This window comes from Melospiza georgiana, chromosome 21, assembly GCF_028018845.1.
Source record: "Melospiza georgiana isolate bMelGeo1 chromosome 21, bMelGeo1.pri, whole genome shotgun sequence".
In the NCBI taxonomy this organism is placed as follows: domain Eukaryota; kingdom Metazoa; phylum Chordata; class Aves; order Passeriformes; family Passerellidae; genus Melospiza; species Melospiza georgiana.
The window spans coordinates 9,060,596-9,078,196 of NC_080450.1; the positions used below are offsets into that span (position 1 = coordinate 9,060,596).

Below are 17,601 nucleotides of genomic sequence, written 5' to 3' on the forward strand. Positions count from 1 at the left end.
TCATGGAGCTGAAATGTTTGGTTAAATCCTTGCTACAGAGAAGCAAGGAAGTTGTTTTTGCTTCCTAGGCCACATGAATCATGTCTGTACTTGCTGGCTGTAGTCATGGTGTTCCTAGAATAACAGGATGTCATCAGTGTGTAGATGGTGACCTCTGTGCATGTTGCATGGATTTACTTGTGACCTTCCATGATAAAAAAGTTCAAAACATGCCTAAAATAAGCTGAAGGAGCAAAGCTCACTTTACATGGGCTAGTGCAGTGCTGCTCCTGAGCAGAGCACTGTGAGCTGCTGGTTTGCAGAGTAGTCTGGTGCAGGTGAAATTTGCAGAGCCCCATGAGTGCTGTTTTTCCTGCACAAAGCTGAGCATTCCCCAGGCTGCTGAGTGCCCAGGCACAGGTCTGACCCACGTCTGCTCTGTCCAGGTGAGGCGGCTGCTGAAGAAGCAGATTGTGAAGATCATGTCGTGCTCCCCGGACTCTCAGGGCACAGGTGAAGCCCCTGACAAAGAGTCTGCTGCAGCTGCTGACCAAAAATCAGAGGAGCTTAAGCCTGAATCCAAGTGTGAGCTGGATGACTCTTCCAACAGTGCACCAAGTGCTGGGGAGAGAAAGGAGGAGCAGCCTGAAGAAACAGGCAAGGAGAAAGGGGGAGCAGCAGCACGGCAGCAGCAGCAGGCCCCGTTTCTCCTGAAGGATGAAGGGCTGCCTGACTACAGGCTGCAGTCCATGGAGCAGGATGCTGATGATGAGGCAGCTGATGACACTGATGACACCAGTTCTGTCACCTCTTCTGCCAGCTCCACTGCCTCGTCCCAGAGTGGCAGTGGCACCTGCCGCAAGAAGAGCATCCCTCTTTCCATCAAAAACTTGAAGAGGAAGCACAAGAAGAAGAAGACCAAGGTTTCACGAGAGTTTAAGCCAGGAGACAGGTGAGCTGAACTTCCACACCCATGTGTAATTGCCAAAATCTCCTTTCCCCAAGTGCTCAGCTGTAAATCAGCACCTGAACTCGGGTGCAGGACGATGGGGAGTTTGGTCTCTGCTTGGTAGTAACTGACAGCAATTATCTTGTGATGACTGTGCAGTGGCCTGTGTGGAATCAGCTTGGTCTCAGTCCAGCTTCTGATGAAACTGGGGCCATGTGACCTGACACTGATGCTATTCCATTTCAGCTGTGCCTCAGGGCATGGACAGCTATCTGTGCTGTGCTAGATTCTGTGTGCAGGGAAGGAGGTGAATAAAGATCACACAGCTTAAACATGACACTAATTGGTTACCTTATTGGCAGCTTCTGCAGAGAGGCTGAGGACAGACCATGCTAGGAATGGACAGCTTATCCTGGAGAGCTGTCTCCAGAGCTCTGAGCTGGCAAGGGTAGTGCTGCTGTGGGTTCTGTTATCCTGGCCCTGCTCTGCAGAGGTCTGCCATTTTTGCCAGCAGTATACTTCTCAATATTAGAATTGTTTAATGACTAAATTGCACTCACTCCTTGAGAGCCTTGGAGGAATTTATTTCAGTAGCTTGAGGGAGGGAACACTGCATATATCTGCCCATTTCTAGACAAAACTGGATGTCAGCAGTTTTTACCTTTAACTTAGGAATGTTTAAACTGTTTTCATGGGATGGAAGGATATCTGACGAGTGGTCTGCCTGTCTTCCCTGGGCTGCTCAGTTGTGTACAGATTCTGCATCAACTGATGCCAGAGAACATGGGAGAATTCTCTCAGGAGTGTGACATTATCAGAAATTATTCAAGAGATTCACTAGTTTGAGAATGTCACGAACTTCATTGGCATTTCTTGTAGGTATTTAGCCTTGCCTGTGAGTGATTCTTGTAGTCCTTGTAAGTTCTGGAGAAATTAGATTTGAAGGTCACAAAGCCCAGCAGAGCAGCATCCAAGTGTGAGAAAAAATGGGAGTGTGTGATAGAGTTGCTGGGAACAGATCCTCGGTTCACTCTTCATGTCTCACTCCCCCGCTGAGTGTCTCTGTTTTACTGAAGGTTTTGCTAAGGAGAGCTCAGCTAGGGCACCTGGTGGCTCCCTGTACCATGCAGGCAGAGGGGAGAAATCCCTGTGTCAGCCCCAGGAAATTCCAGTGCTGATCAGGGCAGCTCTATACAAGGAGATGCAGAGACAACCATGACACAGAGTAGGAGTTAGAGGAGCACAGACTGAGAGCCCCCAGCTGATACTGTGAAGGGTGCATGGGGCAGCTGGGCACAGCTCAGTGTGAGAGGCCAGTGCTGTTGAATATTCCTCTGGGGTGCTGAGGAATCAGAGATGTTTCTCTGGTCATCAGAGATGTTCTGCCAGGCACTGCTGAGAAATGCCTGGGCTGCCTGCACTCAGTGATGCACATGTGATGTGTCAGCTCCTGGGCAGTGTGGCTGCAGGGGCCAGCTCAGCATGTGGCTTTGCCATCAGTGAGTGACCTGCTGCAGCTCTCTGTGCAGCACACAGACAGCTGGATATCTTTCAGTGAGGATATATAAGGATTTTTATTAACATCAAGTCTTGATTTTTGTTTAAAGCCACCATTGCAGACAAGAGTGCCTCATTTCCTTGCACAGCCTTTCCACTCCCATCCTCAGCTGCACGTGTCCTCTGTCCCCCAGACGTGTCCTCTGTCCCCCAGACATGTCCTCTGTCACCCAGAAACCATCTTGTTGTGTATCACACACACACTTGGCCTTTTACAGACTCTTCTCTGATAATTTCTGTTGTTATGTCCTGGCCCTGCTAAAACTTCATCTTGTTTCCACTTAAAAATATTTCTCTGACATTGATAAAAACAGGGCTGGGGACAAACCAGCTGTATTTGCCTATTGTATCTTCATTCTGATTTGGTTTTGAAACCAACATAAATCCAGCACTTGTGTTATTCTGGAAGGCCTGGCCAGCAAAGTAAAGGGAAGATTTAAAGCCAGTGTGGGGTTTGGTTTGTTCTGTTCTGTAGGAGACATGAAATTAGTGGAGGGCTCATTAGAAGAGTGTCCAGCTAGGCTGCCCCTCCTGCCCCAAGCACTTTGCCTTGTCAAGCATCCCTGTCAAGCCCCACAGCAGAGAACCAGCATGTGGTCCATTGTGGTGTGTTTGGGTTTAATTTCTGAGCTGCAGAGACACATGTGTGTTTGAACAGCTGGGGAGGACATTTTTCTCTTTTAAACAAAATCCTTTTGCTTTACTCACATTCAATGTGTAGCCTCTTTCCTTTGTTTTGTTTATTTTTTCTCTCTGGAAGGTCTGTGATGATTTATCTTTCCACTCATGTATTCTTCTGCTTTCAAAGACTCCTCAGAGCTAGAAGGTGCTCCAGTGGAGAAGATCTCAAGCTTCAAACTATTTGAATCTCCTGTCAGGGGCAGAAAGTGGGTGCTAGTAGATGTTAATTTGCCTCCTTAGGAATAAAAGTGAACTCAGCAGGAGCTCCCTGGAAAGTCAGTGCTCCTTCAGCAGTGTAACTCCTGCAGGGCTTGAGAGCCCATCAAAACAAAGCCTGCTGTGTAGCTGTGTCCATGTGCCCTGCAGAGGGTTTTCTGACTGCCTTCCCAGCCTGCTGATCTGTGTTCCTTTGTGTTGCTGAGGTCCATCTTGATCCTTGATGTTCCCTTTGCTAATTCATTGCCTTTTTGTGCTGCCAGGGTTGCTGTGGAAGTGGTGACCACGATGACTTCAGCTGATGTGATGTGGCAGGATGGCACCGTGGAGACAAACATCCGCTCCAACGAGCTGATCCCTGTCCACCACCTGGACAACAACGAGTTCTGCCCTGGAGATTTTGTGGTGGACAAAAGAGGTATTGGGTGTCAGAGCAATGCTCTTAATTGCAAAGTATTGTTCAGTTTGGATCCCTTAATTTGCTCTGTAGCTGTTAGGTGGGTACTTGAGAGGGACAGCAGTGACTCAGCTGACTTGGTGGGAAGGGCAGCAGAGAACCATTATTGACATACCAAAGTTGAACTATGACAACAGGAAGGATGTGGAAAGAATAAATACCAAGGATCCAAACTAAGATTTTCAGTATTTCTGCAGAGCAGGAGTTGCCTACCTTAAAAGAGCCAACAGCTCTGAGCTCTGTGCCACAGTGAGGGGAGAAGCAAACAGCTTACCTCAGGCTGTTATCTCTGTATGACTGATTTATCATGACCCTCACGTTTTTTTCATTGAGAGTTTTGGGATCCAGAGGCCTCTTCTTGTATCCCTTTTCTTCACCAAACCAATTGCTGATGCTAGTGAAGGCTACAGGACAAGTTCAAGGAGACTTAGAGCTTTTGGATATGAAATATTGATGAAACCATCTGGCTCTCAGCTCCTTTTCTAGCAAGGGTAGACCCTCAGCAGCGGGGACCAGAAGACACTTAGGTTGGGAAGCAAGAAATCTGGCTTAGCATAAATAGAGGCTGTTTTATGTGGCCATTTCTGATGAGTAATGTCTGACTGGTCTTCTGGGTTGCACGTAGTCTGTGGAAAGTAAAGTTACCCATCAGCTCCAGCTCTACCATTCTAGTTTGGCAACAGTTTTCACTGTGTAGGAAGAAGTGTTTTTCCTCATGCCATTCACAAGTGGAAGGCTTTAGCCATGAGAGCCCAGGAGCTGACAGCCTCAGTCACTGAGCAAAGTCTGTGCTCCTTTGTCTGATTTGTCTGTTTTCTTCCCTACCATTGTGACCAAAAGCTCAGAGCTCCCAGGACCCTGGGTTGTATGGAGTGGTGCAGTCTGGGGACCACATCGGCCGGACCTGTGTGGTGAAGTGGTTCAAGCTGAAACCCAGTGGAGATGATGTGGAGGTAAGTGCAGCTAGCAAAGAGAAAGCAGCCACAAAATAACACATGCCTCACAGATAAACACAGATAAGCCTGGAAATCAGCTCTGCATTGACTGTGTGTCCTTGAGGAAGGGAACAATGCTTATGGGCCTGAGAGACTTAGCTAGAGGTGATGTCACTTCATATTTGTACATGCCTGTGAGGTGGCAAAGATCAGGCAGATAATTTACATCCCATGGCATCATCAGGTTCTGGTATGGATGAATATTTTTGCTTAAGTTGTCACAGACAATTGATTTCTTGAGTTCACTATGAAAATTTTTCCTCCCCATGTCTTTGCGTGGTTCATAGAAATAGGATCAATCTATTGCACATTGTTGTGTTTGCCTCTGCCAGGTACTATTGCCCACAGTTAACCTTTTTCTTGGGATTTGTAGGAATGCTGCAATGTATTTTCCAGAGTCTTGATAGACTGTAGTCTATCAAGATGCAGAGGGGGCATCTTGGAGATGAGAGGGGGCCTCGACACTGCTTTGTCTTGGCCTGCCAGAGCACATTGTCATAACTGAGCAGGGCCCTTCACATCCAGAAGCAGAACATGTATCTGGCCCAGGGTTGTGCTTCACTTATATCTCATAATTCATGAGCTCCTAGCTCTCTTTCTCCAGGAGAAATCAAAGGAAAGATGTTTCCCATTAAATGACAGGTTTTTTGTCATATACTTCCTGTTGCATTGGATAATTTCAAAAGTAAGCTCTTGCCCTTTGGGCCCCTGAGAACTGCTTTGAGAAATCTGGGTGTTCAGAAGGGAATAAAGCACTGTGGTTGCACATCTCCTTGTCATGGTGACATGAACCCTGAGGTAAAAGTGAGGGTGAGCAGATGAGACAGAATATCTGCTTCCTTTCATTGTTGTGCCTTGATCCACTGGACGAGGTGACAAAGCGGGACAGCAGCAGCCCCGTGCAGGCCGAAAAGGGATCAAACAAAACACCAAGTGCTTTGGAGGGCTGAGGGTGTGTTCTGGGGGTCAGTGCAGCCTGCTGGGGCTGACCTGTCCCTGTGTGTGGGTGCAGCTGATCGGGGAGGAGGAGGACGTGAGCGTCTACGACATCGCCGACCACCCCGACTTCCGCTTCCGCACCACCGACATCGTCATCCGCATCGGCAACTCCGACGGCGCCGCCGCCAAGGAGGACGAGGTGGGTCCTGGGCCTGCTGCTGTGCCCACTGTGTCACCAGTGCTGCTGGGGACACTTGGCAAGGTGGATAGGAAGGTGTTAGACCCCGCAGTGGCATCCTAAATAACCTCCCTAGCTTCCTGATTTTGTACTGGTGTCCCCTGCTGTCATGAGTAACACATCAGAGCTCTGGCTGCTGGAGATGCAACCTTGAAATGCTTTGGCCTTGATGGTGCTTTGCAGCAGAGCAAGAGTGAAGCTGAGACAAGGACTGAACATATGCCTGAGGGCTTTTCATAGAACTCGTGCTTAGGATTTCAGAGTAACTTGTAATAAAAGGATATTCTGTGGGCTCCTGAGCAACCATGAGGTGGATTTGTCATGAAACCTGTTTCACTTGGCAACAGAAGACTGGGGTTCAGCTATGGTGACTGAGCTATGTTCATGTTAATTTTGTTGAGCTGATTGATTTCCTTGGGGGAGGAAGGAACAATTTATATTGTAGACAAAACACCTCTGGGGTGTTTTGAGCCTGCTGCCCTAAAAAAGTGTTAAAAAGTGTAGTGTGGCTCTTACAGCACAAAACACATCCCAGCCTGCTCAGCTGACCTAAATAACCTGCTGCAGGGCGAGGTGCTCCTTGCCTGCACACCCTGCAAGACTGTGGCTTGTTTGTTCATGCCTGTGCTCTCTCTCTGAGGAGCCCCTGGTGCCGGGTGTTGGGGGAGCTGAGGGCACCCCACTAGAGGGCACCCCCATCCCACGGAGGACCTGTTCCTTGCTGGCACTGAAAGGCTGCTGGTCCTGTCAAATACCAGGATCTCCTGCCAGACCAGCACTCCTGTCCTTGTGGAGCCCCCTCCATGGCAGAGTTGTGTGGTTTCTGTATGGAGTTTGCAGGTGTTGCTCTAGGTGGTTCTCCAGCTGGAGAATGTATTTCTCAAATCCTTCCTGCTCTGCACTGAAGTGCCTGGGGAGGAAAAGGGACTGACAAAGCACTCTTGTCTCCACAGCCCTCAGTCGGACAGGTGGCTCGTGTGGATGTCAGCAGCAAGGTGGAAGTGGTGTGGGCTGACAATTCCAAGACTATCATTCTGCCTCAGGTGAGGTCCTGTTCCAGCTCCCAGTGTCACTGTAACTCTTAGCTGAGTGACGAGATGTGGATTTAAATGCTGTGTGTAGAGAGATTCACTGGGTTAGGGACTCTTGCTCTACTGATTGGTGCAGTCTCATGTGATAGGGTGGCTTTCCAATTCTGTTATCACAGGAAAATCCTTTTATCAGGAGGCAGATAGTTGGTCATAACTGCTCTCTAATCTAGTGGTTAGGAAAGCCTGGACAGGCTCTTTTTGCCTTCACAAGCTCTGCCCACTGCCCTGCTCCTGGCCTCAGGCACCTGGGGCTTGGCAGAGCTCAGGGATCATTGGTTCTGACTGGAGCCCAGGTTAGTGCATTGCCCAACCAGGGCACTGCCAAAAGACGATTGCATGTTCTGTCTCTCTTGTGAAACACCACCATAGTGGGGTTTTCACTAAAGAAACTCCTCCAGAAGCTGGGCCAGAGCCACAAATTGTCACCTTAGCTAACCTAGGGATCAGACTCAAATCTTCTCCCAGGCAGGGAGGGAAAGGGTTGAATGCAAGCTGAAAAATACAGATAGAGCCACACTGCTAATCCACTGCTCCCTGCTCATTTGTCTGGGGTTCTTTTAAGGCTTTTGTTGTAATGTCTTGTACTCGTACTTGCTACTCCCCATACAGTTTCATCCCATGTCTTCTCTCCTTGTTGCCTGGAATGAAGGCAGACAGCCTAAAGATAGAAGACAACCTACATCTGTAGAGTCCATTCTGTCCCTGCCAGAACAGCCACTGCCTCCACTGCAGAGATGCCTTAGCAAATACAATGTACTTGAGCAAGATCCCTTTCTAAAGCAAGCAGCTCTGCATTAATTACAGTAGAACAGTCAATGCCTGCACTGTGGCAGGGGACTGGGGCGTACAAAGCAGGCTGCTGTCTCCCTTCCCCGTTGTCACATGTGCTTGGATCACAGGCACAATCAGAGGTCTGATGCCTGCTCACAAAGGGCTGTTCTCACACTGCAGTGTGCTCTGCAGCAGCAGCTCCTGCTGTGTCACGCCAGTCCCTTCGATTCTGCTCCTCTGCGTAATGATGGGAGTTGGGGAAATGTCAGGAGCATGAATTATCAGTTGGTAAAACCATGATTTATCAATGCCTGACCATGTGCCCAGAGACGAGCTGTCTGGGTGCTTTTTCACAGCTCTAAAAATAAAGATGGCATAACAGACTAATTAACTTTCCAACTCAGATTTGGATTAGCTTTGAGGGCAGTGAGTTTTGATGGCTTTTGGTGCCTGCAGTCACTTGTGTTGAACCCAGCTAACCTCTGCTGGCTGCCTGGCTCTGGGTGGCACAGGACTGGCTCAACAGTGCTGGTTCACTTGAAGGCTTTGACAGGATGACTGAGGGTCCCTGTGCTTCAGCCTCTGGGGTTGTATGCTGCAAGATTAAGAGGATTCTTGGGCTGTCACTCAAGTATTAGAAGCTTGTGGATAAAATGCTTCTATCTTGTCACTGCAAGCACAGCCCTGTAAAAGGGTTCTTGTTCCCCTGGTTCTGTGTTGCTGCTTAAAGCTGGAGGAGCTCTGTAAACCTCTGCAGAGAAACCTCCTGAGACGTAGCATGTGCAAAAGCAAGCTGTAGGAGGTGAGGCTGGATGGAGTGGGGATGTGTTCAGCTTCCAGTAGTGAGAGGGAAGAGAGCATTTTATGTAAGAGCTTATTCAGCAACTTGGGTGAGGCTCCATTGTCCCAGCTGAATTTTAAGCAGTAGCCACATATAACAGCTAAAGCAGTCTAGCAAGGCTCTCTTGGCAAATATTGTGTGCTACAGGAGAGGAGAGCTGCTACAGGAATGTGTTCCTGGTTCCAGCATTGTCTCTGTGGAAGGACAGAGTGTGGAGGCAGCCAAACCAGGGCTCTGTGCCAAACACAGTTGCTGGTGCAGAAGCAGGACCAGAAATACCAACTCCTCACATGATACTAAATACCTTCTGAGCTCTGTGTTCTGAAACCCTGGGGCATCCAGGGAGCTGTGGGGCACCTGCCTGCTCTCCAGGGCAGGATCCCAGACAGTGGGAGGACTGCAGCCCATCTAGAACTTGCCCTAGTTTTACCCCCAGTGGCATAGTTGGAAAAGTGAAGGATGGGACTGTGTGGTTTCATAATCTGTGCCAGTATAGATGGAATGGGTTTAAACAGCCCAAACAATTCCAAATGGAAACTCCTTTTTCATTACTTACTTTAAAAACATCTAAAACTGTGCTTCAGCCTAACTCTCATGTAACTCTGTTCTCCTTTAGCACTTGTACAATATTGAATCAGAAATTGAGGAGTCAGACTATGATTCTGTTGATGGCAGCACCAGCGGGGCATCCTCAGAGTGGGAGGATGAGAGTGACAGCTGGGAGACAGATAATGGCCTCATGGAAGATGACCACCCAAAAATTGAGGACTTTGAGCCTGAGGAACCAGCAGCAGAGGAGGTGAAAAAAGTAGAAGAACAAGTCCAGGGAGCTGTGGCTATGGCAGTTGCAGATCTTGCTACAGAAAAAACTGGCAAGGATGGAGCCCCAAAGAGCTTCAGGGAACTAAAGGAGGCCATCAAGATCTTGGAAAGCCTGAAAAATATGACTGTGGAGCAGCTGCTGACTGGCTCTCCCACCTCCCCAACTGTGGAACTGGAAAAACCCACTCGAGAGAAGAAGTTCTTGGACGATATTAAAAAGCTGCAGGAAAATCTAAAGAAGACCTTGGATAATGTGGCTATTGCTGAGGAGGAAAAGATGGAAGCCATGGTAGAGACGGAGAAGAAGGAAGAAAAAGCAGAGGCACAGACACCAGTGAGGTCAGAGTGGCCCAGTGAGACCCCAGTGCTCTGCCAGCAGAGCGGAGGGAAGCCTGGAGTCACCTTCACCAGTGCCAAGGGAGAAGTGTTCTCTGTGTTGGAGTATGCTCCAGGTGGGTGTGGGACACTCAGTCCTTCACTGCTCTCCTGCAGTGTTTCTTTATCCAAAACCTTTGCCTCAAACCTTTTGGGTTCTGTATCCTCTCTTCTTCTTAGTCCTTTTCATAGCTCATTAACTAGAGAAGAGAAATTAAGCCAAGTGCTGTAGCACAGTGTGTTCTGGGACCTAAGCATGGCTTTTAGATAGCATCTCTAGGCACTCCTGCACCTTCCCAAGCCTCAGAAGTGTGCTTCCCTCTTTCCCAGGGTGGTGACTAACATTGGAGGGCTGCAGACATCAGTTGCTTTCCATTGCAGACATTTCCTTGCAAGTTGCAGGGTTTGTTCAGGCTTTTTTTTTCGAGGCTGAATTGGTTGAGAAGCAGAACAAAACCAGCTGGTGTTCTTGTGCTGGGTGTCCTTGGTGAGTGAGTGTCCTTATTCACTGGCACCAGTGTTAAAAAAAGCACCTGGATATGTGGAACATTGGTGACAGTGGAACCCAAGGTGCTCCAGCCTGGGTGGGAAAGGTGGCCAGACTGTTGTGAAGCTGCAGGTGTGGGCAAGGGAGAGTGGGGAGCTGTGTTAGGTTTGGCAGGGCTGTTGTTCTGTGGGATTGTCCCAGCTGTGGGACAGGTTTCCTCGCTGGAGCCCAGGGGACAGTGTTGTGTGGGACAGTGAGAACAGGAGATGCAGGTTGTGGTTGCTGCACTGTGTGGGAAATATCTCTCCTGCCTCCTGGCTCAGCACCAAAGCAAGTGAACTCCTCTCTTCCACTTGATGCATATTACACATGGGTAGATTTGCCTTCATGAGGAACCTGTGGCAGTTTCCAAAGGCAGGCTGTAATTGTTGTCTTCTTTGTCCCACAGACTCCCATGCCTTCAAGAAAATGGAGTTCCAGCCCCCAGAAGCCAAGAAGTTCTTCAGCACGGTGCGGAAGGAGATGGCTCTGCTGGCCACCTCCCTGCCCGATGGCATCATGGTGAAAACCTTCGAGGATCGAATGGCAAGTGCCAGCTCTCAGATGCCTCTGTGCTGGTGCTGGGCTCAGCATCCAGATCCCTGTCTTTGGAATTGCCTGCTTAGCCCTAATCCTTTGCATTAGAGCTGCAGGAATGTGTGCATCATGTGAAGCAGGGCTGTAATTACCCAAAATGGCTGCTTTTGCTGCTTTTGCATTCCCTGAGTCAAGGTGGCAAAAAAGGAGCTGCTGATTGCAGGGAGCCTGTTCTGGGTGCTGATTGGGAAGGCAACCAGCAAGGGGCTGTGTCAGCAGGGAGTAAATTTGGCATTTTTGGCCCTCCTTGAAGCCCTGTTTCAGTTGCAAAGCTCACTTTGCTCTCAGGGTGCAACTTCTGGCAGGGGAAGGTGCCTGAGATGTGTTGCTTGACCTGACACTCGAAAGGGCCCAGTCAATCACATCCCCACTCTCCCTGTGTGTAAATACAGCTCTGCCAGGGTAAGAGGGTGTTTCCCAGTGCCTGACCTCCTGCCTCTCCCCACAGGATCTCTTCTCAGCACTTATCAAAGGGCCCACACGCACACCCTATGAAGATGGACTCTTCCTGTTCGACATCCAGCTCCCCAATATCTACCCCGCCGTGCCGCCCCTGTTCCGCTACCTGTCCCAGTGCAGTGGGAGGCTGAACCCCAACCTCTATGACAATGGCAAAGTGTGTGTCAGCCTCCTGGGCACCTGGATTGGCAAGGTAATGCTGTCCTCCACCTGGCCCTGGGGAGCAGGGCTTGTGCTGGGCTGCTTTTGGAGCAAGTCACTTCCTACCAGACTTCTCTCTTGGGTGGTGCTTGAGCTGGAGTGGCCTGGGCTTTGGGCACTGGTTTAGGTGTCTGGAACAGATAACTGGTGTTGTTTGGCTTTTTCTGGGTCTGTATTTGGCTCAACTGTCTCTCCTCAATGAGAAGTCTGTGGTCAGTGCAGCCATAGCAGAGATGCCAGCACCAGCATGGGGTGTGCCTGTGGGTTAGGGCTCTGTCTTCCACACTGTGGACAAATCATGTGGTACAAAGTGCAGCTGGAGACTTTGAATAAGCAGAGCCAGGGAAATAGGTTTTGAGCAGGACAGGGCAGCTGGGAAGGGGTTGGAACTGATGGCTGGTGTGTAAGTTCACACAGTTCCAGACAGAACTGGCCTGAGGGAGTGTGGTGCTGGTAAAAAAATAACGGGGAGATGTGTTGTTGAGATGGGACTGCAGCACATCACGTGCTCATGGAGTCAGTTCCTTGTTCCTGCTGTGAGCCACAGGATGTCAGCAACAGGAATGCAGAGCAGGGGCCTCACTTCATCTGACAATAGTCACAGAGCAAACTGATGGTGCTTCAGTCCTTTAACATATTTGTGTTTGCATTTCAGGGGACAGAAAGGTGGACCAGTAAATCCAGTCTCCTTCAAGTACTCATCTCCATCCAAGGTAAATGCTCCTGCCAAGCCTGTGGGGCAGGAAAAGGCGGAGGGAGGAAGGGATGTTGATTTATGGGGGGCACACAATTGGGATCTGCCACCCCAGTTGGGTCAGTGCTGCCTTTTGGTCTCACCTTGCTGGACAAAGCAGTGTCCTTATCTCTCTGCTTGAGCAGTGGAAGCAGGTGCCAGCTTTTCTCATGCCCAGAGCTCTGGCTGCATCCCAGGGCTCTGACACAATGCTTTCCCTTTTCTCACTGCAGCAACCAAGCACAGAGTTGTCTGCTTGTTACTCTGAGCTGACAGAGGTGAACCACCGTGTCCTCAGCCTGTTACCAAAGTTAGTTGAAGTTGCCAAACTGGGCCTCCTTTGCAGGACTTTTTTTTATCCCCACTGAGTCATCACCCATCCTACTTGGGACATGTTTTGCACATGATGCTGGTGTTTATGCTCCTACCAAAGCAGAGAATAATCAGGGGTGTGCCTAGACGAGCCCCAGGGCTTCCTGCCATGGGGCTTTGCTCTGCCCCATCCAGTTTGGGAGCAGACACACTAAATCACATAAATTCCTCCTGGGTGACTTTCTGTGCAGGGAGCTCAGGCATGTGATGAGAAACCTTTGACACAGAGCAAGGGTTCCTGCTGACTGGAGGCTGAACTCCCACAGTCCACCTGTATCCTCCTGTGGGGGAAGGACACCGCAATAAAAGCCTTTTCTGGTTTCCAAAGCCAAGGATCCAAATTTAGAAAATGAAATACTAAATGTTTTACTGGAGCAACTTGGTGTTAGGGGAAAATCTCCTCTCCTGCTGCCTGGGTTTTGAGAGACACATGATCTCCCCAGCTCTAATGCAACTTGTGGCAGGCTGCCAGCAGCCTGGCAGTGCTGGGGCTGTTGCTACATACCTGTAATTTCATTAGACCAGAAGTAAGCAGGAGAAATCTTGGTAAAGGTGGCTTGTCACAGTCTTCTGTGTCTCAGAACTGTAATGTCTTGTGGGACGGGACTTTGCTGCACAGAGCAGAATGTGGCCAGCTCAAATCCTGTTGATGCAGTCTGGCCTTTGTTCTGATTTAGAGGAGGAGGAAAATAAAAGCTTTTGTTGTGTTTGTGGGGTTTTCTGCAGGAGGGAAGTGAAAGGAGCTGTGAAACCTCTCCCTTCCTGCCCTTTTGAACTCCTCAGCTGTTGTGTGCCCTCTGCATTGTGCCAAGGAGCATAGATGCCACTCCCTACCACATCACAGCAGACCTTTGCATCCTGCAGCTTCTGGGGGCTCAGCCCAGAGGCCTGGCAGGGGATGGCAATGCCGTCCCCGCTTTAACCCCTCGCTGTCCGCTCTCCCGCAGGTCTCATCCTCGTGAACGAGCCCTACTACAACGAGGCCGGCTTCGACAGCGACCGGGGGCTGCAGGAGGGCTACGAGAACAGCCGCTGCTACAACGAGATGACGCTGATCCGCGTGGTGCAGTCCATGATGCAGCTGCTGCGCCGGCCCGTCGAGGTCTTCGAGCACGAGATCCGCGAGCATTTCCGCTGCCACGGCTGGCGCCTGGTGTCCCGCATCGAGTCCTGGCTGGAGACCAACGAGCTGGTGGAGCGCAGCCACGAACGGGCCAACGGGGCGGATTGCGCCTCGCTGCCGTGCGCCGAGAGCCCCGGGGACGCGGCGGGGGCGCTGGCCGAGGGCGGCGCCGCCGAACTGTCCGACTCGGCGCTGGACGCGAAGGAGGAGCCGGACGAGACGCCCGACGCCGGCGACCTCCAACAGTTGTCGGACTCGGAGAGCACGGGCCAAGCCAGGGGGGACCTGGCCAGAGACCGAACGGACGAGGGGAAGGCTGCCCAGGACTCGGCCTCGCAGCCCAGCGTGAAACCAAAGAAAAGGAGAAAGAGCTACAGGAGTTTCCTGCCGGAGAAGAGCGGTTACCCTGATATCGGGTTTCCCCTCTTCCCTTTGTCCAAGGGGTTCATTAAAAGCATCCGCGGTGTCTTGCAGCAGTACCGGGCTGCCTTAGCAGGGGCCAACATCCCAGAGTGGACAGAGGACAAATAAACCATCAGGTTAGGGACAGGCAGGTGCAGGGGAGAAGGGAAAGCAGCAGAAAGTAAATTGGCAAATGCTGTTATCAATCAACTGGCTTCTCCTTCCAGCTTTTCTTCCTCAGCTTGGTTTGTTCCAAAGAAGGTGGTAGGCCTGACTGCTCCTCTGAGGAAAGGTTGTTTAAGCATGAATAACTCTTTTCCCCCAACCCCTCTTCCTTCCCCCTGTCCCATGTACGTGCTCTTCTCGCAAGTTTGACCCTGCAATGGTAAGATTTGAGACCTGCACAGAAGCAGTCTTGCAGCCACGTTCCCTCTGCACTTTCATCTTGGGGCACCTTTCCACACAAGGACTCTTCCCACCCAGCGCTACACCCAGCAGTTTGTTCTGGTGGGGTTCCAGCCAGGAGAAGGGATTGCTGTAGTTTCTGGAAATGAAGGGCAATGCCCTCCCAGTCTTTTCTTTTTCTCAGCGTTCCCATGGGTTCTATGAAGTCTACCCCAGCTTATCTGTACTTAGACATTGGATTGTGTTTGCATTGGAGTTGTCTACACCATACAGAGTTGCTCTAGTCTTAGTTGTTCACCCATAGCTACAAGGTTCTTCCAGTCGGGATTGGTAGGCAGGGCCAGAGCTCTGCACTGGCACTTGTGCTGCCCTGGGAGTGCTGCAGATTTCCATGCAGTTCTGCAACTTCCAGGTCAGTCTCCTGGAGGCAAGTCTAGCCATCCCCACTTCTTTTTCTCCAGAGTGAGGCAAACTTCCCTTTCCCCACCATGCATGCCTGTCTTCTAGAAATACATGGGATTCAGGGTTCTGCCCTTGTTATTGCTTAGGTATCTTTTGTTCCAGCCATCCCAGCTGTCACACAGCACTACACCCACCCTGGATCCCGGCCTCACCCGGGCAGGCAGCACTGAGTGACCCTGGGGCCTGCTGTAGACCTGGATGAGCCTGGTGTGGCTGCTGCTCCCTCCTCCAGCTGCACACGGGTGCTCAGGGTCACGCCAGGGGAGCCGTGTCATGGCCAGGCCCTGTTGTGGCAGCACCAGTTTGTGCTGGTTCCTGTGCTGTTACAGCAGCTCTTTTGGGCTTCTATCAGCTCCTTCCCTTGCCAGCTGTTTTCCCATGGTGGCCTGGTTGTGGCCAGCAGCACTGTGGGCACAGCACTTCCCATCCCTGCTCCCAGCCACGGTGCTGCTGGACACTCAGGGAGACACCTGCTGAGGGCAGCCTGTGCTTGACAGCCTGAGCTGGTGCCCATGAGCACTTTGAGACGGTGTTTTGCCTGTCCCCTGCTCAAGTCCCCTTCCTGAGGCCTCTGGTCCAGCCTGCACACACCCTCACTTGGAGCTGGGTGGTCACACTGCAGCCCTGCTGCCTTTGCCCAGTGCTCAGGCACTGGAGAGGCATCCATGGGGAGCAGGGTGTGTCAGGGAGAGTCCTTGCAGCTGCCCAGGGAGGAGTCAGGCTGAGCAGGTGCCTCTGCCAGAGGTAAGGATGGAGCCAAAGCTCTCCTTTGCTTTTGCTCTGGCTCACTGTGGCCGCAGGTATAAACAGAACAGCAGGAGAATCCAAACGTGTTGTTGCTCCCAGAAACACCAAGGGCTGCACCCAACAGCCCAAATCCACCCCCCTTCCCCCCTAATCTGAGCTCCCTGTGCTTTCCTGCTGCCCCCATGGTGCTCCTGAGCCGGGGGCTGGTTGCACAAAGCCCTTCTCGTGTCCCCATCCACCACGGGGGTTTTGGAAGACATGTCCTTCTCCCGGTGCTCCAGAGGATGCAGGGCTTGGCTGTGATGAAGACCTGGGCTGCAGAGCTCTCCAGCCACTGCTCTGTGGGTGCATCATCTGCAGCAGCTCCAGCCCTGCTCCCCAAGCCCTCCTGGCTGGTGGGAAGTCGGGCAGGTGCCGATTTGGGGAGCAGAGAGGTGCTGGGTGCTGTGGGTGGGGCAGGGCAGGCTGGAGCTGTAACCACAGCCAGGATTGGAGTGGATGGATCCCTTTGAACAGAGCACTGCGTCTCGGAGGGCTGGGGGCAAGAAGGGCGGCCACTGCTCCAGGGCAGGGGAAGAACAGGCAGAGGCTGATTGCAGGCACAAGCACAGGTTGTGATCCAGACAGTGACACCCTCTGTCCCCAGAGCCAGGCTGTGGCTGCCCCGTGACCCACAGCACCAGGGATGGAAGGAGGGAGGGAGAAACCCGCTGGGGATGGAGGAGCTGTTGAGTTCCCCTTTTCCCCTCCTTTACTCTGCAGCTCTCATCTCACAGGGCAGGCACCACGTCCTCCCCTTTGCCCAAAAAGTCTCTGACCCTACACAAGAGCTTTTGCACCGGCTGGGCTCCCTCTGAGGGGGTGGATGTTGGCCTTTGGAAGGGGACACTGCTCCCCCCAGCACCGCTCGCTCTCTGCAGCTGTCCCAAACCCAAGCGTGCACAGAGGTTTACAAATTTTCTAAAGCTTTTGATAATGTGAAGCTCCTGGGTGATGAGGTTGGTGGTGAGCACACTGCAGCTATGTAATTTTTTGTGTATGTATGTAATATTTAAGGGTAACAAAATTTAAAAGGCTAAAACCTTAAAAAAAAAATTTAAAAACACACAAAAAAAGCCAAAGCATGATGCATATTGTTAGCCTTAAAACTGGCTACACGACTGTGTGATGTACAAATGAGAGCAGCCTGTAACTGTTTTAAGTGCTGGGGAGGGGGAAGAAGCATTACAAAATCAGTTTGTAGCCTTGATTCTGTACAGTATTTAATGAATAAAAAAAAAAACAAACCTGACTATTGAGGCCATGCTTAGAGGTGTGTCGTTCACGTGCAGATGTGGATGCTTGGTTGCTTATGATATATGTATAAAGTGCTGTGTGACCATTAAAACTTTTTTTACCTGCAGATTTTTTTTTGTTTGGCTAACCAAGGTGTAATAAAGGAGGGAAGATGACTTGCCATTAAATTTTGCCTCTGTGAGTAGACCTGTGAGTTGTCTCTTTCTTTCCCCACCACCCCCTGCCACTCTCCTGGCACTTGCCCCTCTCTGGCCCATCCTGTGCCAGCCTCGGGGCTGGACGGGGTCCCGCTGGCTGAAGCCAAGGCCGGTGAGTCCAGAGGGATCCAGGCCGGTCTGCCAGGGAGGGGCTGCTCTGTGGCTCTCCA

At 51.0% G+C, this 17,601-nt stretch overlaps 1 protein-coding gene across 1 annotated transcript in view; it reads left to right on the forward strand.

The window, feature by feature from the left end:
- UBE2O (ubiquitin conjugating enzyme E2 O) overlaps positions 1-17,418 on the forward strand; it is a 62,603-nt gene extending 45,185 nt beyond the window's left edge. The window contains exons 9-18 of the mRNA XM_058038894.1: positions 426-931; positions 3,646-3,800; positions 4,680-4,792; positions 5,847-5,972; positions 6,965-7,054; positions 9,331-9,988; positions 10,847-10,983; positions 11,483-11,686; positions 12,350-12,407; positions 13,747-17,418. Of these exons, the coding sequence (XP_057894877.1) occupies positions 426-931; positions 3,646-3,800; positions 4,680-4,792; positions 5,847-5,972; positions 6,965-7,054; positions 9,331-9,988; positions 10,847-10,983; positions 11,483-11,686; positions 12,350-12,407; positions 13,747-14,453 (2,754 nt within the window). The 3' untranslated portion in view covers positions 14,454-17,418. The remainder of the gene's footprint in view (positions 1-425; positions 932-3,645; positions 3,801-4,679; positions 4,793-5,846; positions 5,973-6,964; positions 7,055-9,330; positions 9,989-10,846; positions 10,984-11,482; positions 11,687-12,349; positions 12,408-13,746) is intronic.
- The last annotated feature ends 183 nt before the right edge of the window (positions 17,419-17,601 follow it).